The sequence below is a fragment of the Narcine bancroftii genome, chromosome 3, assembly GCF_036971445.1.
Source record: "Narcine bancroftii isolate sNarBan1 chromosome 3, sNarBan1.hap1, whole genome shotgun sequence".
Lineage (NCBI taxonomy): Eukaryota > Metazoa > Chordata > Chondrichthyes > Torpediniformes > Narcinidae > Narcine > Narcine bancroftii.
In genome coordinates this window covers 30,157,274-30,172,116 of record NC_091471.1, presented here as the reverse complement: position 1 = coordinate 30,172,116, position 14,843 = coordinate 30,157,274, and the positions used below count along the sequence as shown (strand labels likewise).

General features: G+C 46.5%; 1 protein-coding gene across 6 annotated transcripts in view; it reads right to left on the bottom strand.

Moving 5' to 3' along the window:
- Nucleotides 1-14,295, bottom strand: part of maea (macrophage erythroblast attacher, E3 ubiquitin ligase) — a 123,831-nt gene extending 109,536 nt beyond the window's left edge. Inside the window, exons 1-3 of one of the 6 annotated variants that reach the window (XM_069923714.1) lie at nt 14,080-14,217; nt 13,367-13,436; nt 6,827-7,009 (exon numbers count right to left, since the gene is read on the bottom strand). In XM_069923714.1, the coding sequence (XP_069779815.1) occupies nt 6,827-6,934 (108 nt within the window). In that variant the 5' untranslated portion in view covers nt 6,935-7,009; nt 13,367-13,436; nt 14,080-14,217. Of the gene's footprint in view, nt 1-6,826; nt 7,010-13,185; nt 13,437-13,634; nt 13,658-13,791; nt 13,814-14,079 lie in introns of those variants that run through there. The other 5 variants (XM_069923709.1, XM_069923710.1, XM_069923711.1 and 2 more) reach the window with 5 other exon arrangements.
- Nucleotides 14,296-14,843: the final 548 nt, after the last annotated feature.

The following is a 14,843-nucleotide window of genomic DNA, read 5'->3' as shown; positions in this document are numbered from 1 at the left end:
CACCCCTAACGTCGAGGTACTCGAGATGGCAGAGGTCGACAGCATCGAGTCCACGCTGCTGAAGATCCAGCTGCGCTGGATGGGTCACGTCTCCAGAATGGAGGACCATCGCCTTCCCAAGATCGTATTATATGGCGAGCTCTCCACTGGCCACCGTGACAGAGGTGCACCAAAGAAAAGGTACAAGGACTGCCTAAAGAAATCTCTTGGTGCCTGCCACATTGACCACCGCCAGTGGGCTGATAACGCCTCAAACCGTGCATCTTGGCGCCTCACAGTTTGGCGGGCAGCAGCCTCCTTTGAAGAAGACCGCAGAGCCCACCTCACTGACAAAAGGCAAAGGAGGAAAAACCCAACACCCAACCCCAACCAACCAATTTTCCCTTGCAACCGCTGCAATCGTGTCTGCCTGTCCCGCATCGGACTGGTCAGCCACAAACGAGCCTGCAGCTGACGTGGACTTTTTACCCCCTCCATAAATCTTCGTCCGCGAAGCCAAGCCAAAGAGAAATTATGATGACAAGGCCTTTATGAAGGATGTATTTTTAAAAGCAGCAGAGGGAAGGCAAAATATATTGATTGGTGGAGACTTTAATTTTTGTTTGGATCCATTCTCGATAAATCAACAAAAACAGTATCAGGAGCTATGGTGGTGAAGTTAACTTTTCATATATGAAAGTCCTAAATTTGATGGATGTATGGAGGTCGTCCAATCCTAAGAAGATTTTATTTTTAAAAATAATTCACACACTAAAATAGACTTGTTTTTATTATTATCGAGTTTGAAGGACAGAGTAGTAAAAATGGAATACTTGCATTTGGATCATTCGCTGCTAACTTAAGTAATACAAATATCAGAAGCAAGAAAGCAAATATAGGTGGCTAAAAATTGATGATTTTATACAATTTATAAGATGGCAGATTGAATATTATTGTGAAACAAATTTGGGATCAACAGATAATAGTTTTTTTTAATATGGGATACATTAAAGGCATACGTAAGAGGACAAATCATTTCATTTACAAAAAAGATTAAAAGAGAATTTAATGCAGAAATATGTAAACTGGAGAAAGGAATAGGGGGATTAGGAAAAGAATATCAGAGAACGGGGAGCAGGATAAATATAGAACAATGGAAAATAAGAAAATTCAATACAATACTTTGCAAACATATAGAGTAGAGAAGACAATATTAAATATAAAACAGAAATACTATGAATTAGGAGAAAGGGCACATACATTTTACTTGGGAGGAAATTGAAAGAGCATTAGGAACTCTTCAGGCTAACAAAGCTCTGGGTGAGGCTGGATTCCAGGCTGAGTTTTATAAAGAATTTCAAGATTTCCTAATGCCTTTATTCATGGATGTAATAGAGTGAACAGTAGAAACTCAGACACTACCAGATTCCTTCTCTTTTTTTTTTTTTTTTTTTTAATTTTTTTTCATTTTTCACACCATAAATCACATTAGCCATGATATACACAATTTCTTTTTCACACATATACAGTGACTTTTTCTCCCCCCCCCCTTTCCTCCCAAACCACCCCCCCACCCCCCCTCTCATCCATTTTAGGTATACAATCTAGGTTGCATTAATCCAGTCAGACAATGTTGTCATTCAACAAAATTACACCAGAAATTCTACTGAGTCCATTCTTTTCTTTCCTTCTCCTTCCATCAACTTAGGTAATGTTTGTCCCCGGTAGGTTTTCGCTATTGTATTTAATGTAAGGCTCCTATACTTGTTCGAATATTTCAATATTATTTCTTAACCAATATGTTATTTTTTCTAATGGAATACATTTATTCATTTAAATTTGGTAGTTTATTCCTTTTAATTTGGTTATGTATTCCATTAATATTTAAAGACATATAGTTCAGCGTAGCCCTTTTATATTTTGTTTATCTTCTCTTTCCGTTTTTCCATCATTACCTTTCCTCCTTTTCCATTTCTGTTTTCTTATTTTCAACTCTTTATAAGACAACATTCCTACAACATCCAACATTTTCCTTATTCTCCTATTTCTATCTTATTTATTCCCAATCTCCCATTCACCTCCTGAGTTGTCCTTTATCCCTTGTCGGACAACCACATCTCCCCTCTCCATTTGGATTTGCGAATCCACTCGCAAGCGTCAACTGATTTTGCAGTGACCGCTATTTCCCCCCACCCCGCCTCCCCCAGAAAAGATTTCACTTTTCATATGTCACAAAGGTCACTCTTTTAATTCCCTCCTTATTCTCTCTATTCCATTACCTTCCCTTATTAATTCTTGTCTATACTATCTATATTTTCCTCTAAGTACAGATACATTCACGTATGCTCCTTGTCTCTATTCACTCTTATACCTCTTTACCCGCATACATATCAATCGTGATCATTTTTACTCTCATTACCCGTCTTCATCCCTCAGTCTATTTTTGTCTTTACCCACATACATATCAATTGTGATCATCTTAACTCTCATTACCCGTCTTCCTCCCTCAGTCTATTTTTGTAATTGTTCTGCAAATTTTCGTGCTTCTTCTGGATCCGAGAATAGTCTGTTTTGTTGTCCTGGAATAAATATTTTCAATACCGCTGGATGCTTTAGTATAAATTTATACCCTTTCTTCCATAAAATCGCCTTTGCTGTATTGAACTCTTTTCTCTTCTTTAGGAGTTCAAAACTTATATCTGGATAAATGAAGATTTTTTGCCCTTTATACTCCAGTGGTTTGTTGCCCTCTCTTACTTTTTCCATTGTCTTCTCCAGTACCTTTTCTCTTGTAGTATATCTTAGGAATTTTACTACAATAGATCTTGGTTTTTGTTGTGGTTGTGGTTTAGAGGCCAATACTCTATGTGCCCTTTCTATTTCCAATTCTTGCTGTAGTTCTGGACATCCTAGGGTCTTAGGGATCCACTCTTTTATAAACTCCCTCATATTCTTGCCTTCTTCATCTTCCTTAAGGCCCACTATCTTTATGTTATTTCTTCTGTTATGGTTTTCCATTGTATCTATTTTTTGAGCTAGTAGTTCTTGTGTCTCTTTAGTTTTTTTATTAGATTTCTCCAATTTCTTTTTTAAGTCTTCTACCTCCATTTCTGCTGCTACTGCCCGCTCTTCCATCTTGTCCATTTTCTTTCCCATTTCTGTTAAGGTCATCTCCATTTTATTTATTTTCTCTTCTGTGTTGTTTATTCTTTTTCTTAAATCCTTAAATTCCTGTGTTTGCCATTCTTTAAATGATTCCATGTATCCTCTAATAAGAGCAAGTATATCCTTTACCTTGCCTCTCTTTTCTTCTTCTATTTCACCATACTCTTCCTCTTCTTCTTCCTCTGGGTTGGCCATCTGTTGTTTCTTTGTTGCCCTTTCCTCCTCTTCTTTCTTGTTTCTGTTGTCTTCTGTGGTCTCTTCTTGCTGCAGGTGTTCTGCAGCTGTCGTTGCCGGCTGTGGAGATCGACTCCCCAGCTGGTCCCCCCTCCCGTCGGTGTGTTTTTTTTCATTCGCATCGCACTTTTACTCGGCTCTGCGAGCCATTTTTGTAGTCCATTATTTACCGACCTGAGGGAGCGGGTTTCTCTCTCCGCAGCGGGCCTCTTCGGACAGGTAAGGCCTTCACCTTTTTCCTCCTTTGTCTTCTCTTCCTCTCTTCTTACCGTTGCTTTCGACTTTTCTTTTTTTGTCGCCATCTTCTTTCCACCTTTATACTCACTTTTCTGTAACTTTTATTTCTGTGCCTTTGTGTTTTCTCTTGTTTTTCCCGACTTTTCTGGAGAGGGCTGGAGTTCACCGTCCGGCCACTACTCCATCGCGTGACTCCTCCACCAGATTCCTTCTCAATGCTAATAATTACTGTACTGCCATAAAAGAATAGAGGCTCTCTGAAAACTACTTCTTACCGACCGGTATCTCTTTTAAGTGCAGACTACAAAATAATAGCAAAACCACTGGTGAACAGGCTGGTACAGTATTTACCTAAATTAATAAATACACATCAAGTGGGATTTGTTAAGGGTAGACAAGTGTCAAATAACATGATGCCAATATTTAACATTATACATTTAGCTCAATCAAGGAAGGAGCCCAATATAGTAGTATATAGATGCATAAAAAGCATTCAATAGATTTGAAAGGCCTTTTTTGTTTAAAACATTGGTAAAGTTAGGTACAGGACGAGGATTTATTAATTGGATCAGGGCATTATATAAAAAAACCTCAATCAAAAATAATAACCAATAGTCAAACATCAGGAATGTTCCCATTGAGTCAATCGAGTAGGCAAGGCTGCCCCCTCTCTCCGGCATTATTTGTTATGGCAATAGAACTTTTAGCAGAAATTATTAGGGGCTATCCCGAAATTAAAGGCTTTGAGGTCAGGTGAGTCCTACACAAAATTAGTTTGTTTGATGATGATATATTGTTATGTATGTCTGAACCCGAAAGGTCAAATGAAAAACTGCAGGAAATTTTAACGAAATATGGAAGATACAAGATAAATATGGATAAAAGTGAAATTTTCCCATTAACAAACCATGACTACGAATGTTTTAAAGCAAATAATATGCTTTCATGGAAAAGTGAGGAATTAAATACTAAGGAATTATGCTTGATAACAACTTGAATAAATTGTATAAGCTGAATTACTCCCCTCTGCCGGCGAAAATATAAAAAAAACTTACAGAAATGGAAGGACTTGCCCCTAACATTAATTGGGAAAGTTAATTGTATTAAAATGAAGTTTATGCCAAAGATTCAATATTTGTTCCAGTCAATATCTATCTATTTAAAAAAACAAATTTTTAAAATAATAAATGATTTAGTAAGACAATTAGAAAAATTGACATGGGATTATAAATTAGGAGGATTGAGACTCCAAGATTTTTTTTAAAAATATCTTATCTGGCTTCACAAATGAGATTTTTGGCATTTTTTCTTCAAAACTAATTCACCAAAATGGGTACAGGAGATGGATGAAACATTGCCGAAAGATTTCATCGATAGATGGAATTGGAAATTAATTAAGAGAAAGACCTCAAACCCTATATTGATTCATTGGATAAAGGTCTGGCAAGATTTTAATGGCAATCTTTCTTTGGCTTGGCTTCGCGGACGAAGATTTACAGAGGGGTAATGTCCACGTCAGCTGCAGGCTCGTTTGTGGCTGACAAGTCCGATGCGGGACAGGCAGGCACGGTTGCAGCGGTTGCAAGGGAAAATTGGTGGGTTGGGGTTGGGTGTTGGGTTTTTCCTCCTTTGTCAGTGAGGTGGGCTCTGCGATCTTCTTCAAAGGAGGTTGCTGCCCGCCGAACTGTGAGGCGCCAAGATGCACGGTTTGAGGCGATATCAGCCCACTGGCGGTGGTCAATGTGGCAGGCACAAAGAGATTTCTTTAGGCAGTCCTTGTACCTCTTCTTTGGTGCACCTTTGTCTCGGTGGCCAGTGGAGAGCTCGCCATATAACATTAATGACAATATAGGAGGGAAAATTGGAATATTAAGATCTCCACCTTGTAATAATCGAATGTGGCCTATGATAATGGGAAATAGGATTTTAAATATATGGTCACAGAAAGGGATTTGCTACATTGCTGACTGCTACAAAAATGGGGTTTTAATGTCATTTGAACAAATGAAACAAATTTATGGTGTTCCAAATGACACTCTTCTTTGCTATTTACAACCAAGGGCTTTTCGAAGAGAAACTTGGGGAAATGACACGACTCCTCCAGCAGTGAGTCAATTGGAGCGTACATTATGGATGGATAGAGTACCTAAATTTATTACTCAAATATATTATGCCCTGAAAATGGATGGGAAGAAGTCTGAAATACGTAGGTCGAGAGAAAGATGGGAAGCAGATCTAGCAGTGAACTTATCGGAACAATCCTGGGCTAAATGGTGTAAAGATGGGGTAACTTAAATTATCAATGCGAGGTATGGTTTGGTGTAATATAATTTTTTGCATCAAAATCAGAAATATCGGACAGATGTTTTCAATGTGAAATAGAGGAAGGAACATTTCTTCATTCAGTGTGGTCATGTACCAAGGTCAATTCTTTCTGGCAAGAAAGATTACTGGAGTTAATTTTTCTGGTAACACGGAATTATATTTATTGGGGAATTTTATAAACATCAGTAATCATTTACGGAGTATCAAATATCATTTACTAAGATTGCACTGGCAATGTGGCAGTCACATGGAAGCCAAATACACCAATCTCTTTGGCAAGAGGGATATCAGAAATGGACAGTTGTATCCCTATGGGAAAGATCACTCGTAGTTTGTGAAACAAACATATTACATTCCTCAAGACCTGGGAACTGTATTTGAATTATATTAGTGCACAAGTATAATATTGCTGTTGTAAATTTAGGATATTCCCTCAATTTTATACTATTTTTATTTCTTTTAGTAAAATAGACTGTAAGCTCCGGCAGTCAACACAAAGACCCTGTATCCATTTATTTTGCTTAAGTTAAGGGGAAGGGGGTACCGGGGTGGGGGGGCTTGAATGTTTATTGCTTGGAAATTTTATTTTTCTGGTTGATTGTTACAAAAATTTATGAAAATTTGTGGGGGGTTTTTTTAAGAAGGATTTTTATTTTGTATCATAATATCATTAATTGTGATTTTTTTTGGAGATGTAACATAGAGGTTTCATTTCCACAAGAAGGCAAAGCTGTCAGTTTGATTTTTAATCATCAGCTTGAGTGGGTGATACACATCTTCAGAATCAACCCAAATTTTTCCACCATTCTTAAAAATCTTTCAAAGGTTACCCTGCCAAAAGCACACAATACCGCTTGCCTTTGTTACCAATAAAATACTTCTGTACCTTTCTCTTCAAAGCACTAAGTTTTTCAACCACCCCGTCTAATAAGGTCACAACAGAATCCACTGCTGGGCAGTTGCTCAATGTCTTCTCCAGTTCTGCAACTACCATGGTCACATGACTGGTTTCACGATCAATATTCTTCTGGGCAGCTCGGAAACGCTTATTCAAGGTTTCATAAGGTACCTGCAAGGGGAACAAAATAATTATTCACAGCTGAAATGGGGGGGGGGAAACATCAATACTAAATATTTCTTCCTCCTCCCCCATGTATTGAAATTACTTGATAAGGAAAATTATCTGATCCTCTTGGTTATTTTGATCAATGATGATAAATTTTGCTTATCTACTTGAAAGAATCAAAGAAGTGCAAATAGATTATAGGACCACTAGATAACGATGCTGAAAAAATAGCAATGGGAAACAAGGAGGTGCAGAGGAGCTAAATGAGTAGGTCTTCTCTGTGGAAGACATTACCAATGTGCCAGATATCAAAGGGGATCAGGAAAAGGAAGTAAGTGCACTTCATATTTCAAGGAAGAAAATTCTCAGAAAGCTGACTGGTCTCAAGGTGGATAAATCTCTTAAACCTGATAGATTACACCCTCAGGTACTGAAAGAAGTGGCAATAGAGATTGAGAACGCATTAGTAATGAACTTTCAGGAATTATTAGATTCTAGTATTCTCCCGGAAGTCGGAAAAATGACAAATGTCACCACACTATTCAAAAGAAGGGAGGGGTGCTGCGGAAAGTAAATTATACTCCGGTTAGCTGATGTCAGTGGTTGGGAAGATGTTGGAGTTGATTGTCAAGGATGAGATTATGTACTTTGAGGCACATGACATGACAGGCCAAAGCCAGCATGGTTTCCTTCAGAGAAACTCTTGTTTGACAAACCTATTGGAATTTTTTGCAGCAATAAGCAAGCTGGATAAGAGAGATGGATGTTAAGTATTTGGATTTTCAGAAGGGCTTTGGCAAGGTGCCACACATAACAAGATAAAAGCCCATGGTTTAACAGGAAACATACTAGCATGGGAGAATATTGGTTAATTAGCAGGAAGCAGAGAGTTAAACATAGAACAGTAGCCCTCGAAGTTCTGCCAACCCATATATCCCTGGTACTAAACCCTCCCTCTAGAATACAGTGATTATATTCTGATTGGCTGCCAGTTGCCATGAGGTATTCCACAGAGGTTGGTTATGGGGCTGCTTCATTTTATGTTGTATATTAATGTTTGGATAATGGAATGAATGGCTTTGTGGCCAAGTTTGCAGATGATACAATGGTAGAGGAGCAGGTAGTGTAGAGAAAACACGAAGGCTGCAGAAGGTCTTAAACAGATTAGGAGAATGGGCAGAGAAGTGGCAAATGAAAGTGAACGGTCGTGCATTTTGGTAGAAAAAAATAAATGGGCAGACTATTTTCTAACAGGTAAGAAAATTGCACAAGGACCTGGGAGTTCTAGTCCATGATAGCCTGAAAGTAAACTTGCAGGTTGAGTCAGTGGTGAAGGCAGCAAATGCAATGCTTGCTTTTATTTCAAGGGAATAGAATGTAAGTACAGGATTGTGAGGCTTGATAAGGCACTAATGAGACCTCATTGGGAGCATTCTGTGTAGTTTTGGGCTCCTCTTAATGAGGAGAAAAGATGAGCTTACATTGGAGAGAATTCCAAGGAGGTTCACAAGGATTATTCCAGGAATGAAAAGGTGATCATACGTGAATCGTTTGACAGCTCTTGTTCGAGACTCATTGGAATTTAGGAGAATGAGGGAGATCTCACTGAAAAGTGTCAAGAGGTCTCAACTTTAGGATTGAAGGGTGTCCTCTTAGAGCATAGATGCATAGGAATTTCTTCAGCCAGAGGATGTGAATCTGTGGAATTTGTTGCCAGAGGCAGTTGTGGTGGCCACATGATTAGGTGCATTTAAAACAGAGATTGAAAGGTTTTTGAGGAGCCAGGGCATCAAGAGATTCTAGGGAGAAGGCCAGGCATTAGGGCAAGGTGGGAAAAATAGATCAGCTCATGTTTAAATGGCAGGGCAGATTCAATTGGCCGAATAACCTATTCTTGCTCCTAGGTCTTATAATCTAATAGAAATGTTATTCCTATGTTCTTGGTTGAAATGGCCAGCATTTTTATTCCATAATCTCTTTTGCAGAAACTTAACCATGTGCAAGAAAAACAAAATCCTGTGCAGCTGCAATAATTCATTTGAGACTAAACAATTCCAAAGAAAATATTGGAGAAAATAATCAGGCCTCAAAATAAAAACTATGGAGAAATAGTTGCTCTCTTCACTGACACCACCCGATCGATTATATATTTCAAGATTTTTTTTAAATTTAGTTTTCAGCATCAAACAAATTTTGCTTCGATGGGTTTAATGAAGCAATTTTCCAGGAAATGAGATAGATTACTACTGCTCACACCATCAAATTCCATTGACTGTGATTTCAATCCGAGATTCAAAACATCAAGTTCTGCCCTTTATCCAAATCCTTCTAAACATCAGAATAGCAGTGTTCAATCCAGGGATTAACTTTCAAAATGGTTTAATGATAGTGAGCTGCTGTGATATAAACCTTACAAAGATCATTGACCTCGTACTTCAGATAAGAAGACATGATATTCAGCCAAACCATTTGTTCTCAAACTGCGACTACACCTTTCCCAAAATCGGTGAGTGGATGATCCATTAACCTTCAGTGTATCTCAGAAGGAAACAATTAACCCTTTTTTTTTCGTCTTGTACACACGAAAGTTGAACAGGGGAAGGCTCAATCCCTCGCCTTTCAGGGCTTCTAAAATAGGTAAGCAGATGAGAAAAAATTGATTGAAGAACCAGAGAACTGGCAGCTGGACGTTGCTCCTTCCCTTCCCTCTGGCAGCTGGACGTGGCTCCTTCCCTTCCCTCTGGCAGCTGGACGTGGCTCCTTCCCTTTCCTCTGGCAGCTGGACGTGGCTCCTTCCCTTCCCTCTGGCAGCTGGACGTGGCTCCTTCCCTTCCCTCTGGCAGCTGGACGTGGCTCCTTCCCTTCCCTCTGACAGCTGGACGTGGCACCTTCCCTTCCCTCTGGCAGCTGGACGTGGCTCCTTCCCTTCCCTTCTCTTCCCTCTGACAGCTGGACGTGGCTCCTTCCCTTCCCTCTGGCAGCTGGACGTGGCTCCTTCCCTTCCCTCTGGCAACTGGACGTGGCTCCTTCCCTTCCCTCTGGCAGCTGGACGTGGCTCCTTCCCTTCCCTCTGGCAGCTGGACGTGGCTCCTTCCCTTCCCTCTGGCAGCTGGACGTGGCTCCTTCCCTTCCCTCTGGCAGCTGGACGTGGCTCCTTCCCTTCCCTCTGGCAGCTGGACGTGGCTCCTTCCCTTCCCTCTGGCAGCTGGACGTGCCTCCTTCCCTTCCCTTCTCTTCCCTCTGACAGCTGGACGTGGCTCCTTCCCTTCCCTTCCCTCTGACAGCTGGACGTGGCTCCTTCCCTTCCCTCTGGCAGCTGGACGTGGCTCCTTCCCTTCCCTCTGGCAGCTGGACGTGGCTCCTTCCCTTCCCTCTGGCAGCTGGACGTGCCTCCTTCCCTTCCCTTCTCTTCCCTCTGACAGCTGGACGTGGCTCCTTCCCTTCCCTCTGACAGCTGGACGTGGCTCCTTCCCTTCCCTCTGACAGCTGGACGTGGCTCCTTCCCTTCCCTCTGACAGCTGGACGTGACTCCTTCCCTTCCGGCAGCTGGACGTGGCTCCTTCCCTTCCCTTCCCTCTGACAGCTGGACGTGGCTCCTTCCCTTCCCTCTGACAGCTGGACGTGGCTCCTTCCCTTCCCTTCCCTCTGACAGCTGGACGTGACTCCTTCCCTTCCCTCTGGCAGCTGGACGTGGCTCCTGCCCTTCCCTCTGGCAGCTGGACGTGGCTCCTTCCCTTTCCTCTGGCAGCTGGACGTGGCTCCTTCCCTTCCCTCTGGCAGCTGGACGTGGCTCCTTCCCTTCCCTCTGGCAGCTGGACGTGGCTCCTTCCCTTCCCTCTGACAGCTGGACGTGGCACCTTCCCTTCCCTCTGGCAGCTGGACGTGGCTCCTTCCCTTCCCTTCTCTTCCCTCTGACAGCTGGACGTGGCTCCTTCCCTTCCCTCTGGCAGCTGGACGTGGCTCCTTCCCTTCCCTCTGGCAACTGGACGTGGCTCCTTCCCTTCCCTCTGGCAGCTGGACGTGGCTCCTTCCCTTCCCTCTGGCAGCTGGACGTGGCTCCTTCCCTTCCCTCTGGCAGCTGGACGTGGCTCCTTCCCTTCCCTCTGGCAGCTGGACGTGGCTCCTTCCCTTCCCTCTGGCAGCTGGACGTGCCTCCTTCCCTTCCCTTCTCTTCCCTCTGACAGCTGGACGTGGCTCCTTCCCTTCCCTTCCCTCTGACAGCTGGACGTGGCTCCTTCCCTTCCCTCTGGCAGCTGGACGTGGCTCCTTCCCTTCCCTCTGGCAGCTGGACGTGCCTCCTTCCCTTCCCTTCTCTTCCCTCTGACAGCTGGACGTGGCTCCTTCCCTTCCCTTCCCTCTGACAGCTGGACATGGCTCTTTCCCTTCCCTCTGACAGCTGGACGTGGCTCCTTCCCTTCCCTCTGACAGCTGGACGTGACTCCTTCCCTTCCCTTCCGGCAGCTGGACGTGGCTCCTTCCCTTCCCTTCCCTCTGACAGCTGGACGTGGCTCCTTCCCTTCCCTCTGACAGCTGGACGTGGCTCCTTCCCTTCCCTTCCCTCTGACAGCTGGACGTGACTCCTTCCCTTCCCTCTGGCAGCTGGACGTGGCTCCTTCCCTTCCCTCTGGCAGCTGGACGTGGCTCCTTCCCTTCCCTCTGGCAGCTGGACGTGCCTCCTTCCCTTCCCTTCTCTTCCCTCTGACAGCTGGACGTGGCTCCTTCCCTTCCCTTCCCTCTGACAGCTGGACGTGGCTCCTTCCCTTCCCTCTGGCAGCTGGACGTGGCTCCTTCCCTTCCCTCTGGCAGCTGGACGTGGCTCCTTCCCTTCCCTCTGGCAGCTGGACGTGCCTCCTTCCCTTCCCTTCTCTTCCCTCTGACAGCTGGACGTGGCTCCTTCCCTTCCCTTCCCTCTGACAGCTGGACGTGGCTCCTTCCCTTCCCTCTGACAGCTGGACGTGGCTCCTTCCCTTCCCTCTGACAGCTGGACGTGACTCCTTCCCTTCCGGCAGCTGGACGTGGCTCCTTCCCTTCCCTTCCCTCTGACAGCTGGACGTGGCTCCTTCCCTTCCCTCTGACAGCTGGACGTGGCTCCTTCCCTTCCCTTCCCTCTGACAGCTGGACGTGACTCCTTCCCTTCCCTCTGGCAGCTGGACGTGGCTCCTGCCCTTCCCTCTGGCAGCTGGACGTGGCTCCTTCCCTTTCCTCTGGCAGCTGGACGTGGCTCCTTCCCTTCCCTCTGGCAGCTGGACGTGGCTCCTTCCCTTCCCTCTGGCAGCTGGACGTGGCTCCTTCCCTTCCCTCTGACAGCTGGACGTGGCACCTTCCCTTCCCTCTGGCAGCTGGACGTGGCTCCTTCCCTTCCCTTCTCTTCCCTCTGACAGCTGGACGTGGCTCCTTCCCTTCCCTCTGGCAGCTGGACGTGGCTCCTTCCCTTCCCTCTGGCAACTGGACGTGGCTCCTTCCCTTCCCTCTGGCAGCTGGACGTGGCTCCTTCCCTTCCCTCTGGCAGCTGGACGTGGCTCCTTCCCTTCCCTCTGGCAGCTGGACGTGGCTCCTTCCCTTCCCTCTGGCAGCTGGACGTGGCTCCTTCCCTTCCCTCTGGCAGCTGGACGTGCCTCCTTCCCTTCCCTTCTCTTCCCTCTGACAGCTGGACGTGGCTCCTTCCCTTCCCTTCCCTCTGACAGCTGGACGCGGCTCCTTCCCTTCCCTCTGGCAGCTGGACGTGGCTCCTTCCCTTCCCTCTGGCAGCTGGACGTGCCTCCTTCCCTTCCCTTCTCTTCCCTCTGACAGCTGGACGTGGCTCCTTCCCTTCCCTTCCCTCTGACAGCTGGACGTGGCTCCTTCCCTTCCCTCTGACAGCTGGACGTGGCTCCTTCCCTTCCCTCTGACAGCTGGACGTGACTCCTTCCCTTCCCTTCCGGCAGCTGGACGTGGCTCCTTCCCTTCCCTTCCCTCTGACAGCTGGACGTGGCTCCTTCCCTTCCCTCTGACAGCTGGACGTGGCTCCTTCCCTTCCCTTCCCTCTGACAGCTGGACGTGACTCCTTCCCTTCCCTCTGGCAGCTGGACGTGGCTCCTGCCCTTCCCTCTGGCTTGATGATGAGAGTGTCGCATGAACAAGGGCACACGATGGTGAGGGGGACTGGGCAACCAGTATGGAGCAGCAGACGCCAAGTTTACCTTTAACGTGGGATACTCCTGGACCTTTAGTGCCATCGAGAGTTGGCCAGCAGACTCCTGAACCGCCATCTTAACTCAATCATCAATACTGCAGTGCAGCATGGGTAGGAGAGCCAGGCCGGAGCGAGTCGGAGAGGCCGGAGCCCCGGCAGCGGGTGAGCGCTCGAAATCACCAACTTACTTCAAGAACGGCTGGAAAATATGCATCAGCTCGACCTTTCCGAGTCCCATCGGGCAGGCAAGAGCATTTCCTTCACAAAAGGAATGAGGTCAAAATACTAAAAGCCCCGCCCACTGGCCCAAACCCCGCCCCTTTCCTTGCCGTGTTCTCCCAGCACGTTGTTTGCCCGCCCGTGACGTCACCGACAGATCCCGCCCCTCCCCCGCCCCATGCGTCGACGTCTCAGGCACCGCCTTCTCCCAGCGTGACCGCAACTGTTCCCGCCTACCTCTTGCGTAAACGAATCAGGCAGCGCTGCTCCCCGCGTGACAGAGGCAGGTCCCGCCCACCCCCGGCGTGGACGGAGCCACTTCGCGCGCACCCCCCGGCGGGATCGGAACAGATCCCGCCTTCTCCCTGCGTTCACAGTTCCAGGTCCCGCCTACCTACTGGGTGAACAAATCAGGCACCGCCTTCTCCCTGCGTGACGGATCCATGTCCCGCCTACCTACTGCGTGAACAAATCAGGCGCCGCCTTCTCCCCGCGTGACGGATCCATGTCCCGCCTACCTACTGGGTAAACAAATCAGCCACCGCCTTCTCGCTGACTGGCGGATACAGTTCTCCCCCCCCCCCCCCCATTGCTGCGTGGACGAACCAGGCCCCTCCTCCTCCCTGCGTGACAGTTCCAGGTCCCGCCCTGCCCCTGCTTGGACGAATCAGACCCCGCCTACTTCCTGAGTGACGAAGCCAGAGACCAGAGGCGTGGTCGAACCTCGCACCGCCTTCGCCTTGCGCGTCGGTGCCAGGTTCCGCCCACCTCATGCGTGACGATCCAAGCGCCGCCTTCTCTCTGTGTGACAGATCCAGGTCCCGCCTACCATTTGCGTGAACAAATCAGACACCGCCTTTTCCCTGAGTGACAGATCCATGTCCCGCCCACCACCTGCGTGAACAAATCAGGCTCCGCCTTCTCCCTGCGTGACAGATCTCGGTCCCGCCTACCTACTGGGTGAACAAATCAGCCACCGCCTTCTCCCTGCGTGACGGATCCAGGTCCCGCCTACCACCTGCGTGAACAAATCAGGCTCCGCCTTCTCCCTGCATGACAGATCCAGGTCCCGCCTACCACCTGCGTGAACAAATCAGGCTCCGCCTTCTCCCTGCGTGACCGTGCCAGATCCCGCCCACCCCCGGCCTATTGGAACCTCGCACCGCCTTCTCCGGGCATGACAGTGAAAACATAGCTCAGCGCCGGAGGATCTCAGCAGTCTTTCACCGGGCATGGCCGACGTTACGGGCCTGATCCCTTATCATCAGGGGATTAGATAAGACAGAAGCAGGAAATCTCAGAAAGGTTCAGAATTCAGGCAAGTAAAGCACATGATGCTGGAGAAGCTTCTTGTAGCCAAGGCATTGATGTCCAGGTTTGAGTCCTTCATCAGGACCAAGGAAAGGTGTTTAACTGGATATGATAAGGGATGAGTTATGAATTTAT